The sequence below is a fragment of the Salvelinus sp. IW2-2015 genome, linkage group LG15, assembly GCF_002910315.2.
Source record: "Salvelinus sp. IW2-2015 linkage group LG15, ASM291031v2, whole genome shotgun sequence".
NCBI lineage: Eukaryota > Metazoa > Chordata > Actinopteri > Salmoniformes > Salmonidae > Salvelinus > Salvelinus sp. IW2-2015.
The window spans coordinates 58,721,960-58,743,655 of NC_036855.1; the positions used below are offsets into that span (position 1 = coordinate 58,721,960).

Consider the following 21,696-nt stretch of genomic DNA (forward strand, 5'->3'; position numbering starts at 1 on the left):
ATGTCAGCCCACGCTACTATGGTCCACGTATATAGACTGTTCCATTCCAGCTCAATGTTCCAATCAGCAGTTACCATAGAGAGGGTTTTGTATTGAGTTGTGAGGGGTACCTGGTTTCCTCCCCTCCACACCCTATGCTATCCCCAGTCCACAGCAGCTGATGCTCCTGTATTGATCACCTCTTGCTGAGCTCCAAATGAGGCTCGCCAGCTGATGGCTTTATCTGTCAATCTGGGTGTCCATTGATTAGAGCAGTTATCTGTGTTGAGAAGAGTGGGGGGGGGGCAGAGGTCCACTGAGACCCTGTCAATGGTCCTCCTGCCGGTGGAGGGAGAGGTTTCTGTCCCCTACCTACCCTCTAAACCAGCCCTGTTCTAGTTGGCCACCTCTGTGGTCACTGCGGCAGCAAAGCTCTTCTGTTATTTGAGGAGCAGCTGATTTCAGACCGGTCTCTCTCTATTACCTCAGGCGAGAATGATGCCGTTTTATACTTTGACGGGGAGAGTAAACGTAGAAGCACAGTGGAGATCGAAAAGCCGTCTAGTAATGTGCTCATCATGTCAAATTTCGACACCAAGCCAATTTTTGCTTAAAGAAATTAACATTTACCCGCCAGTGCAATTTGGTTATATTAGACTATTGAAACTGAATACAAATGTAAAAGTGTAGGCTATGGTATGATCTTTGGTTGAGATGGAGGGATTTGAGATCTGGGCTCGATCTCTTCCGTCTCCCTGGCCATGTTTAGCTGCAGGGGAGATGTGAGGTGGACCTCCCCTCCGCCTCGTCACCTCTATCTGATGGACTGTTGATTAGAGTCCAGTCGGCCAGTAGTCCAAGCCAGATCCCGGCCTCGAGGGACCAAAGGGATTTGGGTTACAGTTGAAGTGGCCGTCTCACTTTTTGCGCTATCCACATTCCACCCTTTCAATCCCCCTCCCCCAATTCACCAGGTGACCCATCTTTATGACCCGAGAGGAGGGAGTCATGTTTCTCTCTCCCTCTTTTTTAATCTTTCTTTTTCCCTCTCTCTTTTGCTCCTTCTCTCACCCCCTTATCGCTGATCTTCTTACTAAGCTAATTGTTCCCAATGAGAGATTACCGTCCCCATTTTGGACTGCAGCCAGATCACGGTCTACTCCGTGAGTTGTTACTGTTGTTCCTTTATCATTGACGAGACTTGATGTATCAAAGGATTTGTCCTATAAATAAAAAGGGCTCTCGTTCCCAGGCTTCAATCTAGTGATTTACATGTTGTGTATTGAGTTTAACACATAATGGAAGGTCTCTTTGCAATTTACTCTTCAAATGTTTGTTGTGGGATTTCTTTTTAATGGTTTGTCATGAGACACTACCCCCTCCTCCCCCGGTGCCTGGCCGGCACCAGCTGTGCTTTTATATCCCCGCCTGCCTGGTGTTATTGGCCTCCTACATATATAGGGGGTAATCTTAACTCTCGCTATAGATAGGAGGGCTGCTTGGCTGCTGTGTCCACATACATATTCCGTACCACTTGATCTGAATTGGTCAGTCATGTGATGCATATGAATGGCTCTCCCCAGACTAAAGATAGCTAAAGAATTCCATACCGTCGTTGGACTTTACCTTCTATGTCCCTCGGCCCGGCATTAAAAATAAAACAAACGCTGCTCCAGCAGCAGCATAGCAGGCCCTGACAATACCAGGCTCAACATATGAACATGTAAACCAAATGGCCTGGGTCCCTGGGTAAACTAAACATCCAGCAGGAGCAGTCAGGGCTGCTTGTGGACTGTAGTGGGTCTGAGACAGAGAGGCAGAACAGAACAGTGGTGGGGAGCTGCAGGCCCTTGWTTGGTCTAATCTGGGATATTGCTGGTGGTGGGGTGGATCCAAAGTGGTGTGGGGGGATCTTTTGAAAGGACACTGACATGAGGCAGAGGCCATTTGTGTTTTGGCTGACACCTTATAGCAGTAATCCAGTCTTTATCCAGCTGGCTGTCCCATCCACCTCATCTGCTCCTTCCCTCTCTCAGAGCATGGGGGGGTGTGTGTATATAGGGGGAGGGGGGTCCACAGAAAGCGATATATCCTTTAGATAATGATGGGCTTATAAATGCGCTCCTGCCTGCCCTTGTTTCTGTCTCTCTCTCGCCTCTCTCACCATCCACTCTTTCCTTCCTCTTTTCCTCCTCCCTCAMTCCCTAAAGGTGGATGGTAGTGAAACCCCACACCTCGTGGCAGCACATTCTGTAAAAAATTCATTTCCTGTCTCCTCTCCCCAGCCCGTCAGCTGGAATGCCAGTAATGTGAAATCAGCTACATTTAATTTACGCTGCTGGCATAAGAGCCAGTTCATGTATTTATTATAGAATTATTTAATGCCGACAGCTGTTTTACAAAAAAATGGGTCAGGGATCATCATGTAATGACCTTGTTTTTTGTCACATGGAGATGGAACACATCCTTGGAACTGTAGGGGGCAGTGTGGATGGTGCAGGGGGAAGGGGGTTAAACTTATCATGTGACGAAGGGATGCTTCAACACCAGKCTCACTGGTGTTTTTAAATGTTCTGTTTTCTCTCCTGGAACTGTGACTCACTAACTGACTGGTTCAGACTGCAGTAGGCTGGTCTCCCTCTTTTTTTGATCTTGTTCTCTATCCAGCGTAGTGTCTTCTAAGCTGGGCTGTGCCCACTACTGACAATAATGCCTCAATTACTGTACKGTAACTCCCTCCCAGTGGGGTGAGAGGTGGCTGCCTCCTGGCCCTTCCTGCCCCTATGGGCCTCTCTCTGTTGGGCTCTGGCCCTGTCTGAACACTGGAAGTACTGCGAATGGAGGAAGGAGTTAGGGAGTGGCTCAGGGAGCCTTCACCACCACAGCACTTCCCACCACCATGACCTCTGACCTCCACAGCCATTAATCACTCGCCTCCTGATGGCCCTGTCCCAGGGGGGAAATCAGTCCAGGGCAAAGGATGATGGGAGGTGAAGCCTGTAGCCAATTACAAATCGTTTCGGTGCTGCAGTGGACAAATCCCTGCTGCCCTTTGAGAGAAAGCAGCCAATAGTGGCCTACATTAACGCTAGCATGAGCTAATGCTTCAGCTGTTCAATATGTGGCCTGCTATCATGGCTACGCTGCTCTGTTACTCATTTCTACATCGACTGACTCTGTGGTTGTGTTTCCCAGGTTAAAACGTGTTTAAAGTGATTGTGCCCACAGGCCTAAAAGAGCTAGAGCAGATGTTTATCACCAAAGACTGGTGGGTTGTTAGTTCTCACTAATGTTTCTCTATCTCCTCCAGTCTAGCTGAAGGGGCTTTGGTTAATTACGTCATTTAATCATTTTCATAAATGGATTGTTGCAGTTTGCTCACATTTCAGCAGATCCTATTGAAACGTGTTCATTTGATTCTGTAGCGCTAGGTTTATTGTAGCGCTAGGTTTATTGTAGCACTAGGTTTATTGTCGCGTTTGTATTTGGTTTACGCAGGCAGAATATCTGCTTCAGAGGGAAAAAAATCTATTGTCTAAATTAAAATACTGATTCTTGCGGGGAAAAAACACTTCTCTACATCGCTTCCTGATGGTCCTATTCCTAACATTGATATTAGTGTGCTGGAATGGAAGAGGCATTGATGTGAATTAAAGCCTAAATGCTGGGTTGTCAGTGCAGGTCAGGTCTTTTGTGCTTATCTGTTCTGGCCTCATTGTCCAGGGGGACATACGGCTGGCTGTGTATGAAAACGGCTTCTTGCTGACCTGCACTTTAATTCAGACATCAATAACCCCTGGCCAACCTCTGACCCCTGCAGTTGTACTAATTGTTTGATGCAGGATTGATGTCGTTGCAGCATTAAATAACTGTGGCCTGACCAGGGCTCAGGCTGGCCTTTTACACCACATTCCTTCTGCTTTTGATAGGCTGTATGTTCTGGAAGCGCTGGGCCGGGCTGGGCCGGGCTGGGCTACTGCCTCCTGTTCTATCTACCCTCTACCCAGCCTCTCTCCATCTCTCTCTCTGGTGGTAGTGACACCATGCTCTCTGTGCTAATCAAACATSCTGCCTGATGTCATCTCATCCACCACTCAGAGAGACGGGACTCCAGACACATTATTAGGCTGTTGGCACTTCCTCAATCTTACAGGAAACTGATATGTCCTAGCGGCCATGGACAATCTAAAATTCATGTTATGTGTATATTGTACCCTAGTTTTGTGAAATGTCTGTTTATCCTTTCAGATTTCTTTTATTTATTTCTACTCAATACTACTACTACTACTACTACTACTACTACTACTACAGTACTATAGATGAGAAAGTGGCTATTTTGGCAAAAGTGTCGTCTGTTAATTGTCTCTAGAGATCAGAATGTTGAATTCCGGGAAAAGCTGAGACTATTCCCACTGTCTTGTAGGTGTAGTGGATTTTGATTTCCTAGCTTAGCTAGCTGTAGTTACCGCTGGCTTTGTTGATGGCCTACTGTATATAGGCTTTAGTCATAAGTAGGGTTGCAAAGATTCAGAAACTTTCTGGTAAATTTCAAGGAATTTTTCTAGAAATTTTCCATGGGAAGTTAAGCCTGGGAATTTGGGGAATTTTGCTTAAATTCATCAAAAAAGTTAGCTTATAACAGTGGAACTTTTTTGTGGGATACACATACGGCAATTCTAGGTCTTGTCGCATATTTTGGTTAAACTATCCCCAATTCAATGGAATTGCAACCCTATGCATGCACAGTGCATTCTTCCATCACATCGATCTTGCACACTAATGAAATGCTATTGAGCCCACACAACTACACTGTCTGAGCCAAGGACTACATGTTTTCTGGTACGTTTTGATTACAATACTGGGTGGGGTGAATATATTTTATATGACACATGATTTTTTGTTAACTAGTAAATAGTAGCCTACAGGAAAGTGTTAAAATATTTTCTGCTAGTTAGTTTTTGCTACCATGTGGGTTTTAGCTTGCTTGAGTCTGCTAAYTGAGGARTGTTAATTCACCTGTTTCCATACATGTTTCATATTAAAACATTTATCTTACAAAGGAGTTGTTTAATCTAACTGCTTAACTATTTATCTGTACATGTAATTGTTTTTTTGTTTTTTACTCATTCTTTTCTAATCTTTACAGGAAAATGCCACAGGCACTATCTGATGTGTGGATACATCTCACTGCAGCTAATGTAGAAGGAAAAGCTGTGTACATTTGCGAATACTGTGCAAAATCATATGTGAAGAATGTAACAAAGATGCAGAATCCTCTGACCAAGTGCATAAAAAGTTCCCTCAGCGCTCACAACACGCAACCTCTGATAAAAGTCCCTCTACTTCCATTCGGAGTGAAAATTATGAATCAGACACCTTATCGATAGCAACAGCTCATGGTTCTCCTGGAATCAGAAGTTTTTTAGACTCAATGGAGGAATGTAGTCAGAGAAATGCTGATGACTGTCTTGCTCCAGCTGTGTATGCAACTGGTTCATCTTTCATGCTCACAGGCAATGTGTATTGGAAGAGATTTCTGAATGTTCTTTGCCCAGCATACACCCCTCCAACCAGACATGCTTTATCTACTCATTTGCTGGATGCAGAGTTCAACAGAGTTCAAGTGAAGATCAAGCAAATCATAGAGAAAGCAAACTGTATTGCAACCATCTCCTGATCGGTGGTCGAATGTTCGTGGGCAAGGAATAATTAACTACATCTCCACCCCTCAACCAGTATTCTACAAGAGCACAGACACAAGGGACAACAGACACACCGGTCTCTACATTGCAGATGAGCTGAAGGCAGTCATCAGTGACCTTGGACCACAGAAGGTATTTGCACTGGTGACAGACAATGCTGCTTGGTGTAAAGGCTGCTTGGTGTAAAGTGGAGGGCTCCTACCCTCACATCACACCCATTGGCTGTGCTGCTCATGCATTGCATCTGCTCCTCAAGGACATCATGGCACTGAAAACAATGGATACACTCTACAAGAGAGCCAAGGAAATGGTTAGGTTTGCTGCTATAACTTGATGACCCTTCACAATCTACCTCACCAAGCAAAGTGAGAAGAATAAGAGCACCACATTGAAGCTGCCACTCATTGGGGTGGTGTTGTCATCACGTTTGACAGTCTCCAAGAAATGGCCATATCAGTCTGCTCATATGGACAGCCCCATCAAGAGGATCTTCCTGCATGATGTATTTTGGGAGAGAGTGGTAAGCAGGCTGAAACTCCTGAAACTTATAGCAGTAGCCATTGCACGGATTGAGGGAGACAATGCCATCCTGTCTGATGTTTAGACTCTGCTTGCAGATGTAAGAGAAGAAATCCGTACTGCCCTGCCCACTTCACTGTTACTCCAAGCAGAGAAAACTGCAGTTCTGAAATGCATCAAAACGTGTGTTGAACCCCAAGTATGCTGGCAAGAGCATCCTGTCTGGTGCAGAGATCAACAAGGCCTATGGTGTCATGATTACCGTGTCTCGCCACCTTGGCCTGGATGAGGGCAAGGTTCTTGGCAGTCTGGCAAAGTACAGTTCCAAGCAAGGGCTTTGGGATGGAGATGCAATATGGCAGTCGTGCCAACATATCTCATCAGCCACCTGGTGGAATGGACTTTGTGGATCTGAGGCTCTTTCCCCTGTTGCCTCCATCATCCGCCAAATCCCACCAACATCAGCCACCTCAGAGCGCAACTGGTCCTTGTTTGGGAACACACACACAAAAGCACGCAACGGGCAGACCAATACAAGGGTTGAAAAATTGGTGGCAATCCGGRCCAATTTGAGGCTTTTTGAGCCTGACAACGAGCTATCCTCAACAAGGTTGGAAAGTGACAGTGAAGATGAGGCCTCAGAGTCTGATGTTCAAGAGGTGGACATTGAGGAGGAGATCCAGGGAGAAGATATGGAAGCCTGAGAGGAAGACAAATTAAGCTTTAGTTTCTATACTATCATTTTACAGATGTATGTTGAAAACGTTTTTGGGAGATGCGATGGATCATTGGGGATTAGAGGTCGACCGATTATGATTTTTCAACGCCGATACCGATTATTGGAGGACCAAAAACGCCGATACCGATTTAATCGGMCGATTTTATTAATAAAAAATAAAAAAAWTGTAATAATGACAATTACAACAATACTGAATGAACACTTATTTTAACTTAATTTAATACATCAATAAAATCAATTTAGCCTCAAATAAATAATGAAACATGTTCAATTTGGTATAAATAATGTTTTGAAGAAAAGAAATAAAAGTGAAATATGTGCCATGGAAGGAAAGCTAACGTTTAAGTTCCTCAGAACATGAGAACATATGAAAGCTGGTGGTTCCTTTTAACATGAGTCTTCAATATCCCAGGTAAGAAGTTTTAGTTGTAGTTATTCTAGGAATTATAGGACTATGTCGCTTTGTACCATTTGTATTTCATATACCTTTGACTATTGGATGTTCTTATAGGCACTTTGTATTGCCAGTGTAACAGTATAGCTTCCATCCTCTCCTCACCGCTGCCTGTGCTCGAACAGGAACACATCGACACAGCCACCCTCGAAGCAGCGTTACCCATTCAGAGCAAGGGGAACAACTACTCCAAGTCTCAGAGCAAGTGATGTTTGAAACGCTATTAGCGCGCACCCCGCTAACTAGCTAGCCATTTCACATCGGTTACACCAGCCTAATCTCGGGAGTTGATAGGCTTGAATTCATAAACAGCAGAGCTGCTGGCAAAACGCACGAAAGTGCTGTTTAAATGAATGCTTACGAGCCTGCTGGTGCCCACCATCGCTCAGTCAGACTGCTCTATCAAATCATAGACTTAATTATAACATAATAACACACAGAAATACGAGTCTTAGGTCATTAATATGGTCGAATCCGGAAACTATCATCTCGAAAAACAAAACATTTATTCTTTCAGTGAAATACGGAACTGTTCCTTATTTTATCTAACGGGTGGCTTCCATCAGTGTAAATATTCCTGTTACATTGCACAACCTTCAATGTTATGTCATAATTACGTAAAATTCTGGCAAATTAGTTCGCAATGAGCCAGGCGGCCCAAACTGTTGCATATACCCTGACTCTGCGTGCAATGAACGCRAGAGAAGTGACACAATTTCACCTGGTTAATATTGCCTGCTAACCTGGATTTCTTTTAGCTAAATATGCAGGTTTAAAAATATATACTTCTGTGTATTGATTTTAAGAAAGGCATTGATGTTTATGGTAGGTACACGTTGGAGCAACGACAGTCTTTTTTCCGCGAATCCGCACTGCATCGATTATATGCAACGCAGGACACGCTCGATAAACTAATAATATCATGAACCTTGTGTAGTTAAATAGTGATTATGATTGTTTTTTATAAGATAAGTTTAATGCTAGCTAGCAACTTATCTTGGCTTACTGCATTCGCGTAACAGGCAGGCTCCTCGTGGAGTGTAATGAGAGGCAGGTGGTTAGAGCGTTGGACTAGTTAACTGTAAGGTTGCAAGATTGAATCCCAGAGCTGACAAGGTAAAAAATCTGTCGTTCTGCCCCTGAACAAGGCAGTTAACCCACCGTTCCTAGGCCGTCATTGAAAATAAGAACATGAGACTGAATCAGGACCAGGGCTAATCTCCTGGCCTGATCATATTGCTATTTGAAAAAGACATTAATGGGTCTTATTCCAGGTTAGAGCTGCGGAGGCTGGGAGGATGGGAGGATTGGCTGCTATTAACCACTGTGCCACAAAGCTGGCTTGGCTTCAGCCTGGCCGTCCTCTCTACTCAGCAGCCACTCTGCACCAGGGCCCGGGCAGCACTAGCACAACAGCTAATAGCCGAGGGGTGTGGATTTACTCTGCACAATCCCCGAAATAAGCTTCATTATACCAGGCTATCCATGCCCCCCCCCCCCCCCCGACACACACACTTTCTACACGCTTTACTGCAGATAAGCTGTTAACCAGATTAATGCATCTGTATCAAAAGTCTGGAGCAGGTTCACTTTGTTGTTTGCAAATCCCTCTTTCCAGGTCCAGCTGTCATTGCCTTAACTTGGCTAATATGTTCTCTTTGTCATTTTTATTCCTTTGTGTTTACGTTTCCCAGTCTAATCCAACCGGCTCTCTGAGTTATGGGCCTCTGTCACCGAGAGCAGTAACGATATCATCTGGGTATTTGTTTCAGCAAACAATGTGGGGTGAAAATGTACTTTCAATAATAGAAGATCGCGTGCCATTTCTGTTTCAATTAACTTTTCAAAGCATATTACAGTGCTAGGAAAATATTGAGTAAAAAACAAAACAATGTTAACTTTTTTTTAAAAGTTGTTAAAATGTGCAACAAACCTCCTCATCCACACCATTCCAGCTCCTTCAGCAATGTCACTTTAACAGGATATTTGGATCCCTATTGATGCGTGTGGTTCTACCTTCAGGGACTCCAGTGAACCGCATCCCCATCATGGCCAAGCAGGTTCTGGACCTGTACATGCTTTACAAGCTGGTGACAGAGAAGGGCGGCCTGGTGGAGGTCATCAACAAGAAGATCTGGAGAGAGATCACCAAGGGCCTCAGCCTGCCCACCTCGATCACCTCTGCTGCCTTCACCCTCCGCACACAGTAAGTCTCTCTCTCTCTACCCCATTCTGCTTAGTCATGTGTCCCTATGGTGTGTATCTGTGTCTCTCTCTTTCTATGACGGCTGTCTGTCTGCATGTGTCCATTCATCCTAACCCTAGGTGTGTGTGTGTGTGTGTGTGTGTGTGTGTGTGTGTGTGTGTGTACATCCCTCTCTTTTAACTACTCACCTTCTCTCTCGCTGCATTCCATCCTCCAGCCATTACATCACACGTGTGAGGAGCCCATTGATCCAGTAGATTTTGTGATGTGATTTGGGTCAGAGTTCACARCAATTGAGGTGKGCTTTCACTGAGGGGCGAGCGCTCTGCGTTCTGKAAGCCYCTGTGTAGGGCTTTAGCTYWCTACACTGCTGCCTGTATACCAGAGAGCCTTAATGAACCTTTATGTATTTTTAATGCTAGCCTACTCAGCCTGCCTGTTCTCTCCAGCAGCAACGGTCCACTGGTCTTATCTAATGGATAGTGCTCTTCACTCCGTATTGATCCTCGGTGTTCTCTCTCCATTATGCGCTTCGCTTTTATACATTTTTATGAGGTGGAAAAATACCTATGCTGCTAATGCTACTGCACACTCAGGCTGTTACATACCATGGTCTCTGTTAGGTAGCTATTTGACCTCTCTGCCACTGCATCAACACTACATGAACAAAAGTATGTGGACACCTGCTCGTCCAACATCTCATTCCAAAGTCACAAGCATTAACATGGAGTTGGTCCCCCCCCTTTGCTGTCTCCACTCTTCTGGGAAGGCTTTCCAGTAGACGTTGGAACATTTCTACGGGGACTTGATTCCATTCAGCCACAAGAGCATTAGTGAGGTCGGGCACTGATGTTGGGCGATTAGGCCTGGCTTGCAGTTGGCGTTCGAATTCATACCATAGGTGTTTGATAGGGTTGAGGTCAGGGCTCTGTGCAGGCCAGTCAAGTTCTTCCACACCGATCTCGACAAACCATTTCTGTTTTGTGCACGGGGGCATTGTCATGCTGAAACAGGAAAGGGCCTTCCCCAAACTGTTGCCACAATGTTGGAAGCACAAAATCGTCTAGAATGTCATTGTATGCTGTAGCATTAAGATTTCAGACTGCCAGATGGTGAAGCGTGCTCCAGAGTCCATTGGCGGCGAGCTTTACACCACTCCAGCCAACGCTTGGCATTGCTCATGGTGATCTTAGGCTTGTGTGCGGCTGCTCGGCTATGGAAACCGGTTTAATGAAGCTCCCAACATTCTTGTGCTGACGTTGCTTCCARAGGCATTTTGGAACAGCCGATTTTAAGCGCCACGCACTCTTTCTGTGAGCTTGTGTGGCCTACCACTTCACGGCTGAGCCGTTGTTGCTCCTAGACGTTTCCACTTCACAATAACAGCACTTTCAGTTGACCTGGGCAACTCTACCAGGGGAGAAATTAGACAAACTGACTTGTTGGAAATTTGGCATCCTATGACGGTGCCACGTTGAAAGTCACTGAGCTCTTCAGTAAGGCCATTCTACTGCCAATGTTTATCTATGGAGATTGCATGGCAGTGTGCTCAATTTTATACACCTGTCAGCAACGAGTGTGGCTGAAATAGCCGAATCCACTAATTTGAAAGGGTGTCCACATACTTTTGCAAATATAGTGTGTGTACTCTGATCTGAAGACCATGTATGCACGCATGACTAAGTCGCTTTGGTCTGCCGAATGGCATATCTTATCTTCCATCTTAATGTTTGTCTCATTCAGGTACATGAAGTACCTGTATCCCTTTGAGTGTGAGAGGAAAGGTCTAAGTTCGCCAGGCGAGCTTCAGGCGGCCATCGACAGTAACCGCCGGGAGGGCCGTCGTCCCAGCTACAGCAGCAGCCTCTTCCGCTTCTCCTCCAGCACAGCCCCTCACATCCTCTCCCCTCCCAAGATGCACCTGTCTGCACTGGGGGCGGGGGCCGCTGGGAGCCTCAACGGCCTGCTGGCCTCACCCGTCCACTCTCTCAAAAAAGGTGAGTATTAAAGGATCAACAACTTCTCAATAAACGACTGGAAATTAAGGGTTAAGATTAGAAAATAAATTATTATAAATGTATTAATACAAATAAATACTGCAATTAAGATATAGCCTAAACACAGAGTAGGCATCTTGGCAAAAGGAAAACAAAGCCCATGCTGTCTATTGGGTTCAAATAAGATAGAAGTGAGAGTTTAGCTCCGAGTTTTGGAGCGCATCAGACTGATCAGAGCACAACCCTCAAGAAATATCCATAGTGCCGTGGCGCCCTCTGTCGCAATGGTTAGGAACTACAGGAGAATATTCTTGAATTGTCTGGAAAGGATTAGACACCACAGCCTACAGAGAGTAGTATTACAAGAAKAATGCTCTGATTTATTAATAGCCCTTTACAGAAGTATTTTGTACTTTACACACGTTACTTTCATTGGCAGGCCTTGTGTTATGGAATCTCTGCAGCACASGAGGTTGGTGACACCTTACTTGGGGAAGACAGGCTCTTGGGAATGGCTGGAGCGGAATAAGCGGAATGGTATCAAACACAAGGTTTCTGCCAACCGTGTGGCGCAGCGATCTAAGGTACTGCATTGCAGTGCTTGAGGCGTCACTACAGACCTGGGTTTGATCCCAGGCTGTGTCACAGCCGGCTGTGACCGGGAGACCCATGAGGCGGCGCGCTATTGGCGTAGCGTCGTCCGTGTTAGGGGAGGGTTTGGCTGGCCGGGATGTCCTTGTCCCATCACGCTCTAGCGACTCCTTGTGGAGGGCCGGGCGCCTACTGTACGGTGTTTCCTCCGACACATTGGTGCGCCTGGCTTCTGGGTTAAGCGAGCAGTGTCAAGAAGCAGTGATGCTTGGCAGGGTCATGTTTCGGAGGACGCATGGCTCTTGACCTTCGCCTCTCCTGAGTCCGTACGAGAGTTGCAGCGATGGGACAAGACTGTAACTACCAATTGGATATCATGAAATTGGGGAGAAAAAGGGTACAAAACATATGGTTTCCATGTGTTTGATGCCATTCCATTAATTCCAACCATTTATTATGAGCCGTCCTCCCCTCAGCAGYCTCCACTGTTTGCCAGTGTGTATTGTACTGTAGATTGTGTGATGATCGATGCACTCCCTTTGTGATCAAAGCGTCTGAGTGTGACTGAGGGTTTGACCCTGGGCTGTTCACTGTCYCTTAACCATTTACTACTGATTAATAACATGTTTCCCACAGACAGCAGGACACTTTACGGCCAGCCTGGATTACAGCTGTCTGTCCACATCAATAGGATCTGGCTTGATCACTACCATTACCTGTTTTTCTTATCTGATCTTGCCTTTGATGTTATTGGAATGTGGCTCAGTTACAGAAAATACTGTATAATGGCCCACATAATTGCTGTGTCTTTTTTCTTCTCTAAAATAGGTAGTTATTGTTTCAACAGATCTCCCTCCCTTTCTTTGGCCTCATTTTACTATGTTAAATTGTCATTTTATTTTTAAATAATCTTCATATTCTACGATACTGAAATGAATCTCATTTTTGTTTCCATGGAAGTAACATATCCTACCTCTCCTACCCTGCCTCTAGAAGAGATCACCCCCTCCATGATAGCAGCGGCTCGTGGTTCCTCMATGTCCCTGGCGCTGGGGCAGCAGCAGATGTCAGGGCTGGCGCGAGCTGCCACTCTGGAGCAGCTGAGGGAGAAGCTGGAGACTGGCGAGGGCCCTGAGAGGAAGATGGCACGCCTGGCAGAGGAGCAGCAGCGTCTRATGCAGCAGGCCTTCCAACACAACCTGCTTGTCATGGCCTCCCAGGTCCCCATGAACCTGCGCCTGGGAAACAGTGCCACCGCTAGAGGTACGTGCCCAGACTGACTCCCCCTGGGCACTCTATACAGTTACATATCATAGTCACTTTGTATCTGACACATACAGTACATTCTATACGTATTCGAGACTGGAGTAATGCCTGATATGCACTAGTAATTATTTGTCAATGAAACATACATTTAAGTACACTAGTGATGCACGCTGAAGTTCCCTCGATGCCTGACTCTCTCTGAGCACCATGAAAAAACACACGGCCTACACCAGATACCCTCACAGTTCTCCAACTCCCATTCCTCAGCTCCCCCGTGAGATACAGGATGACATTTAGAAGCCATTATAAAGGCAACGCAGCGGTCACTGCACAACAGAGATGAAGGCTGCCAGGCCACTCTGCTAGCTGACTCACTGACCTGCGCCTCTTCAGCTCAGCCTCTGGCTGTTTGGATGTACGTCATAACACATGCTTTATTTGGTGCCTTAATGTTATCACATGCTGGTTATTCCCCTCTCTCTCTCTCTCAATCTCTCTCACTCTCTCTTTCACACACACACAGTAGAGGTGCAGCCTGTATGTGTGTTTGCGAGTACAACAATCAACACATGACTACTACACAATAAAAGCTTTGAGAGGGGAAGTGCAGAATGTTTTCCTGGAGTTACTGTGACATGATTGTGTTTCTCTCCTCAGTGGGTTATGCAGATGTATGCTGCAAGACACCCACAAGGAAATGTGCGTGACACCCGATTCTCACTTACTGCATGTTATTGTACAGTACCTGTGTAGACAATGAATAGAGTTCAATTCTAGTTCCCATGTTTCTGCGTCCTTTCCTTTGGAGATATATATATATTTTTTTGAATTGGTCAGAGGTTCTGGATTTGCTTTCTGCCCACAGTGGTTTACACTTCCTATTTCTCTTTCTTTCTAGATGAGAAGCAGCAGGACATGGCTCTGAGCATCTCCACCAATGGATCTGCTAGCATCAGTGTGTCTGTGGAGGTCAACGGCACACACTATTCAGGTGTGTGCGTGCGTGAGCGTACATACACTCAGAAATAAACGGATTTGGCTGTGTTGTTCATCTTGCTGTAATGTTCTGTTTGTCCTTCTGTCCTGTAGGAACCCTGTTTGCACAGAAGTCAGGCGCAACAGGGACTAGCGTGTCCACTGCGGCCACAGTGCCCCCTGCTGGATCCAGCGCTGGGTTTGGGTTCGCCACCTCTGCTCATAGCCACAGTCCAAGCTCCTCCTCYTCTTCCAAGGGGCCTTGCTCGGCCGAGCCCTCCGCCAGTGGCTCACCTTAGCTCAGGCCACCCTACCACCCACTCTCCAGGCTTTTCCTCACCACCGAGRCCTAGCATGAATACAGTACATTGATAAATCGATAAGAAAAAAACTGTTGCACAACAAATACCTCATCGCTCCTGTCAACCTTGGCTACCCATTTATGAATACACAATTCACACACCCAATTACATCTCAAGAAAACATGCACCCACACACACACCTATGCATTTTACACACTCGACACACATGTACACAAACACACATGCATTTCAGACACCCAGCACAGAGAGACTCTTATACCAAATGCATGCTAAACACAATCAAAGCGCTCAGCCAAAACCCACTGACAGGTGTTCACAACTGAACTTGAAGAGTTTTATTTTATGATTTTGTTTGTTGCCATTTGTATTTTAWTTTTATTTTTTTATAATTTTTTTAGTTATCTTTATACATATCTAAAAACAAGTAACCTGCAGTGGTATCTTTACCTYAGGAGCTGTAGTRTACTTCACCTGAATTAACTTTATTTTTGTATCCTTTTTGATCTTGTTGAAATCAGGGGAATTTTGGGGAATTTCACAACGGAACCTCACTCACCTCAGCACACCTCCTACGCATTTATACAGTAACTCTATCACAACGCTCGAGTTGCCATGACGACGGTCCGTAGCCTTTTTACTTCTGAGTGCACTACATTATTGATCCTACAGATCGCCATGTAATACCTCGTATACAGTAGTCACTCCCACAATCAATACCAGGGAAGTCACCCACTCATTCAGCCTATTTGGAATKATGTACTTAATCTTCAATCTAACTGAAGATACAGATGGGCCTTGTGTCTAAAGGGCTTTGAGGATCAGAATTAGCTTTGGACGTTTTATCACGCACAATGTGATGTTATAATAACCGACTGATCCGCCGATCTGTTTAGAACTAGCAAGCCCCAAACTCACCACCCCGCATCTATCTATCTATCTATCTAATCATCAGAAAGGTAGTGAAGGTGTTCTGGTCCCTGCTCTGGGATCAGTGTGTGTCCCTATTTCAATTCAACAGAGAGGAGAGACATATCACCCATCAATGGTTTTCCTCGAACACTGGCAGACCAGAAGTGTTTTAACCACATACCTTTTCAAACCTCATATTCGCCTCTCCGTTTGGGAGAGGGGCCTTTCTCAGGAAGCATCGTGAAGTCTCTTATTATGGACTCGCTTTGTCATTTAAAAAAGGATCCCACTGAAAGAATGCGCAAGTCTAACAGACTGTCTTCAAAAGAATACCTCAGACTCTCTAGAAGGAGACGTACACTACATACCTCATTGCTGCAAAGCCAGCGTGACTTGACCTGGTGGGTTGAGTCCCTGCGACGAGCAACGGTCCACAGGAGTGGACYCCYSSRRWRYKSKRSWMYAYAYRYRKAGACTTGACTRCTGGRTTTTCTTGGGGACACATTATTATACCAAGCTGAACTGGGATGGGTTTGCTCTCCTCCGGTTTTCTCTGGCTTACTTCATACTGCGTTTTATGAGACTAAATCTATTTAAGAGTATTGCTCTGCATGTGTACAATCAGGTGGCCAGTTTTTTACACCGTAATCCTCTGGTGTGTGTGGTAGCCTCTGGTCGGTGCACAGCAGAATACCAAAGACTAGCCCTGTTCCCTGCCCAGGCTGTTGTGGGCTAGCTGCTGTGGGTTAGCTGAATAGGCTAGCTGAACYACTAGGTAGGATACAATGGGGTACAGAATGGGTTTCATAATAGCCCATCTTCTATAGTCCCTGCTGTTAAAGTTGTCAGCTCTAGTTATGTTGCTTTCCTTATCTTAATCAGACCTTTGCTTAGCTGTGATTGAATCTTGGGACTGGTATGGTTCTGCCTGGCATGGCACGCATCACCTGACATATACCAGGGATATACCTCAGTGAGTTATGCTGCACAAAGCCCTTTSACCTAACCTCTACATTGAATAAGACGGAGAAAGGGTAGCTGTTTCGCCAACTGGTTTCTCTGTCTCAATTCAAAGTSCAAATTCCTCCGACACATCCACTGTTACAGTATTTCCATTCTCAAACTGTTCAGGTAATTTCTCTGCATTTTTAATAGAACATGATTTGGATKAAATGAATTTCTAGCATTATCTGTGTTGAATGTGAGGCGTTTAACTGTTTCTGAACCTTTTAGAGACTTGACTCCTTATCTYTGAGGTGGGCAGCCTTGTTGTTTTCTTTTTTTAATTTAACTAGTCGGTTAAGAACAAATTCTTATTTACAATGACGGCCTAGGAACAGTGGATAACTGCCTTGTTCAGGGGCAGAACGACAGATTTGTACCTTGTCAGCTCGGGGATTCGATCTAGCAACCTTTCGGTTACTGGCATAACGCTCTAACCACTAGGCTACCTGCTTCCCTAGTAAGCTGTGTTTTAGCTGTTATTTGTTGGCCACAGGTCAGGATTACAGGACCACCACAACATATATACAATGACTGAAGAGACACCTGCAATCCCTCGATGAAATATTATGTCCACATTTAATAAAGGTGAAAGATGTAGTTGCTGCCTTAATCAGCTGTGAGAGACCATTAAACCTTTCAGGACTCTCTGCTAGGAATGACTGTTTTATCTTCAAGCTTAATCCTTTGAAGAGTAAACTATTTCCATTATCTTTATGAATTCAGTCAGACATTAAGGCATTCATCGTTCAAGTTATTGGTTTCAAAACCAAGGTATGCTATTTATTTGTGTTGATTTTTCTTCTTCTGATGGACCGAATTAGCTTGATCACTTAGGTGGTGTCACTAAAACCCTTTTTAGTTTCTCTCGCTGTTTTCTATCCAATCAGTCTAGTCAATGACTGTCTGACAGTGTAGCCTTACAGCCTTTGCATGAGGGAGCATGTGTGAGAGCAAGTTCTGAATATGCAACAACCATGTAATGCTATGTAGGAGAATGCAGGTGGTGCTGTCCTCTAAGACCACACCATGACAAGGGTGGGCGACAGGTTAGAACCACATTCACTGGGAATTCAGTTTACAGCTCAGGCTTATGTGGGTTACAATTGTGTGTCTGTGTGAGCTCTTGAAGACCTCTTACCTCAGGGCATTGGGCTGCTGTCATTGTTGCATTTGGTATTGAAGTTATGCAATTGGCATGTATACTGAGGGACACATCCAAATGCAAATCTTGGACAACCCTAAAGCTGTCTCTAGTGACTTGCTAAATGCTATTTTAGACTGGTTCGGTTTTTGTCGCTTTTWGATTTTTGTCATCAGTTACAGGCAAGGTCACATCACTCAGGAAACTGTGAAGTTGAAAGTCTGCAGAACCTTGTCCCTGGATGGTTTGGATTTTATTAGATTATTAATTGTTTAAATCTAACCTGATCTGTGTAATACGTAAGTGGTTATTGAATACCTCATTTATCAATTCTGTTGTTTTTGGCTTGTATAATGCTCCGTATATACATCTGTGGGGTTTGTGCATATTTTTGTACGGTTATCATGTCCATAATAACATTACTGATATAGTTTTCTCTTTTTATTAAAACAAAATTGGGATGTGAATGCTTGTAAAACTGGTTTGTGCTGATTGTATTTAAAAGAGGAGCACTTTTCCAAAGTGATTGACACATTCAGTTTTGTTCATATTAGTAATATAAAGATATGGTTCTCAGGGCTTTAAACTTGTATGTCATGATAAAGTTTTACTTTATATCTTATGTGTGTGTGGTTTTTGTGAAGTGTGGCTTGAATTTCCTTCGTCCTTCCTTTCGCATGGGGCCAACTGGAAAAACAACAAAAAAGACGGAGAAATACGCTGGTGAAATTGAACTAGGCCTACTCTCATATCCCAGTGTGGACCTTTTTAAATATACATTTTCATTGGCACATGAATGATACAGGACTTGGAGCYGTGTTTCAGCAGCTGCACCGTAGAGATTAGAGCAAGAAATGTTATCCTAAGTGCAGGAAGGTAGTTGATAACATTTTGTCAGGTTAAAAACACAAGTTCCCTGATTACTAACCGCTTCCCCCACTTCATATAATGTCCCATAAAGACCATGTGACAGCTGAGACCTGTTTTGCTACACTGGCCTAAACTGCCTGTTACTCAAGCATGGATTAAGCCTGCTCGGAAGGGGCTCTCGCAATGAGAGGTGTCATAAGATTTTAGTGTCGGTGGATAACCCTCAAACATTTTCTGTAATTTCTTTACAATGGGCCCGATTCCGACTTAGGGAATTACGCCTTTCCTACACACTTCTCAGTAGTTGGTATTCAGACTTACATTAAGGTGCATAGTTAGCTTTGTAGGCGTGGTTCTCTTGTCTGCATGGAATAAATGTAATTCAACTGCTGAAACYATCCCACTTGCTGGCCAACATGGGTTTTCTGTACATTCTTAAGCCATCCCTTCAAATACGGGTACTTTTAATAAAAATGTTCTATTAATGCACGCTTAACTCTGGTTGGAATTGGGGCCAATGTAGGTTTGGGAAATGATTCAGCAGGCAAATGCCCCCCACCCCCAGATGCTCTGACTCCTGGTAGCTCGCCACACCACCCGAACACTCATCTTTCACTCCTCAATGGTCTGACTCATGTTCACTTACTCAGATGGAAAGGTTTGTTACACCAGAAATGTAAGCATTAAGTCAGCAGTGTGGATTGCACAGATACAGTGCTGTGAAAAAGTAGCCCCCTTAACTTCCATTATCAAAAATATGCAAAAATAGAATCATATCATTTGTCACGCAATGTTATCAACAAATAAAACAATCTTTCCCTTAAGATATCATTACAGCTTGGGCTTTTCTCATTTAACACAGACTTTACTGTGATGCAAGCCTGGGGTATCAACCGCAAGAACATTTCACACACATGTCATAAGTCCCTTTGATTTCACATACAGTGAGCTYCAAAAGTATTGGGACAGTGACACATTTGTTGTTTTGGCCCTGTACTCCAGCACTTTGGATATTGGAGACACTTTTATTGTACATAAAAATAGAATATATTTCAAACACTTCTACATTAATGTGGATTACGGATAGTTCTGAATGAATTGTGAATAATGATGAGTGAGAAAGATACAGACGCACAAATATCATAGCTCATAATTCTACAATGTAGAAAATAGTAAAAATAAATAAAAACCCTGCAATGTCCAAACTTTTAACTGGTACTGTATATATTTACAACTATCAAACTGTTAGCATGAAACTTAAAAGTTAAGAAAAAATTTATATATTTCTAAAATTTCTAAAAACGTAAGTGTTTTTGCAATATACTATACATTCAGATTGTCACATAAAATATTTCAAACATCTGCAAAGTTCCATATTGGAAAACAGAGCATGATTATAAAATACATAAAGGCCAATTCCTCCAGATAAATCCTTAACTCAACACAAGTGCAGTTCCTTCAACTTCTACAGCGTTCTGTTTTTTGACCAGTTGATTGTGAAAGTAACAAAGGAAATGGCTCGGTCACTTGACTGTTGACTGTCATGAACTATTCTTGAGGTAGCGTGGGTGTAAGGAAGACCAAAGTGCAAGTGCAGACATGTGCAAGTCAAGTCCGCTCGGTCATAGGGCTGGGGTGAGAACCCACAGAGCTGATTCTAGCAGAGCAAAGTCAGGACCAGTGTTARTACCAGACCCAGACAACCGAAGCGGGGAGAGGCCAGGCCTGTGGCCCCACTGTCTAGCTGTAACTGGTATTGCACCAGGGTCCTGTGGTAGCCCCTCTCCTCAGACACACAGCTGTATGTCCCCTGCTGCTCAGGGCCCATGCTCTCTATTAGCAGGAGACACTGGTGCTCTGACCCTGTGGAGATACACGGTGTTGCTGTGGTGTTGCCATGGTGCCTCCAGCTGTACTCAGCGTGGCTGGACAAGGTTGGGCAATTGAGGAAGTACTTTGAAGATTGAGGAATTCTGATTCCATCTGCAGCGCCAACTGATGACCTTGGAAAGTAAACTAAGAGCAAAACATTGCTTTTAGACTTCCATAGCTAACCATTGTGGATGGTGTCCATCCTTTATTATAGTAAATGGTCATAATACGTGGTTTTGTATTTATACTAGGATGGCTGTAACACACTACACACCTTTACTTGCAGTAACTCCTCTGGATWTGTTGCTGCATACCTGATGGTTCCCGTTCTCCACATCCTGAATTGTCTTACTGTAAAAAGACAAGCACATATGAGTTAAGGAGTCTCAACAAGCAACTCAACCAAAAAATAGTGAATGTCTCTTTTCTCTCAGAGGTTCCTCATTCCGGTCTATGGTATAGTAGGGTGTCTACCTTGTGGTAGGCAGAGTGATAGTTATTTAAAACTGCAGAGCTGAACTGAAAMCACGGTGCAGAGAGCGTTTGACTACACGACAGGTAGTGTGTTWGTGTGTAGTAYCGTGTGTGTGTGTGTGTGTGTAGCATGTGTGCATGTGTGGGGGGAGTGTAGAGGAGGAAGTGTAGTATACGTTTAACAGCAGGTGGGGATCAGAGTGAGCAATTGAGAACTAACATTTTCCACTGACACACACTGCAGACAGACTTGTATGTTACGTTTAATCAAAKKAAGTATATTGTGTTTGTTTTCATGGCCTCATCTGACACCACATTTGTTTGAACTATATTTTGTTTGTTTTCRTGGCCTCATCTGACACCACATTTGTTTGAACAAGGGCCATGTGTGTTTACATCATTCTGGAAAAACTGTCTCTGGCCATGTTGAGCTGAACTGATGGAAAATAAGGTCTAGCATAATSACCAAACTAACGCACCACTCTATATTTGCATTTTTGACAACCACCAAGTGTTCAAAACTAACTATAAGGCTCACAGGAAACCACAGAGAGGAAAGCAATATGTCGGTAACCATTAATGAGAAATCTATTTTCAAATCACCATTAAATATCTATACAGCAGATGCTATAAGCTGAAAGCAGGCTGTGCTTGGTCTCACTTTGTAGCTGTGG

At 44.3% G+C, this 21,696-nt stretch overlaps 2 protein-coding genes across 5 annotated transcripts in view; one reads left to right on the forward strand and one right to left on the reverse strand.

The window, feature by feature from the left end:
- The window catches only part of LOC111974612 (AT-rich interactive domain-containing protein 3B), an 87,937-nt gene extending 69,509 nt beyond the window's left edge, over positions 1–18,428 (forward strand). Inside the window, exons 5-10 of one of the 4 annotated variants that reach the window (XM_024002483.3) lie at positions 9,416–9,599; positions 11,343–11,596; positions 13,181–13,450; positions 14,111–14,152; positions 14,352–14,444; positions 14,543–18,428. In XM_024002483.3, coding sequence (XP_023858251.1) covers positions 9,416–9,599; positions 11,343–11,596; positions 13,181–13,450; positions 14,111–14,152; positions 14,352–14,444; positions 14,543–14,727 — 1,028 coding nt within the window. In that variant the 3' untranslated portion in view covers positions 14,728–18,428. Of the gene's footprint in view, positions 1–9,415; positions 9,600–11,342; positions 11,597–13,180; positions 13,451–13,720; positions 14,090–14,110; positions 14,153–14,351; positions 14,445–14,542 lie in introns of those variants that run through there. The other 3 variants (XM_024002484.3, XM_024002485.3, XM_024002486.3) reach the window with 3 other exon arrangements.
- A 1,092-nt stretch (positions 18,429–19,520) lies between these two features.
- LOC111973707 (semaphorin-7A-like) overlaps positions 19,521–21,696 on the reverse strand; it is a 19,513-nt gene continuing 17,337 nt past the window's right edge. The window contains exons 12-14 of the mRNA XM_070447385.1: positions 21,684–21,690; positions 20,823–20,899; positions 19,521–20,692 (exon numbers count right to left, since the gene is read on the reverse strand). Coding sequence (XP_070303486.1) covers positions 20,334–20,692; positions 20,823–20,899; positions 21,684–21,690 — 443 coding nt within the window. The 3' untranslated portion in view covers positions 19,521–20,333. The remainder of the gene's footprint in view (positions 20,693–20,822; positions 20,900–21,683; positions 21,691–21,696) is intronic.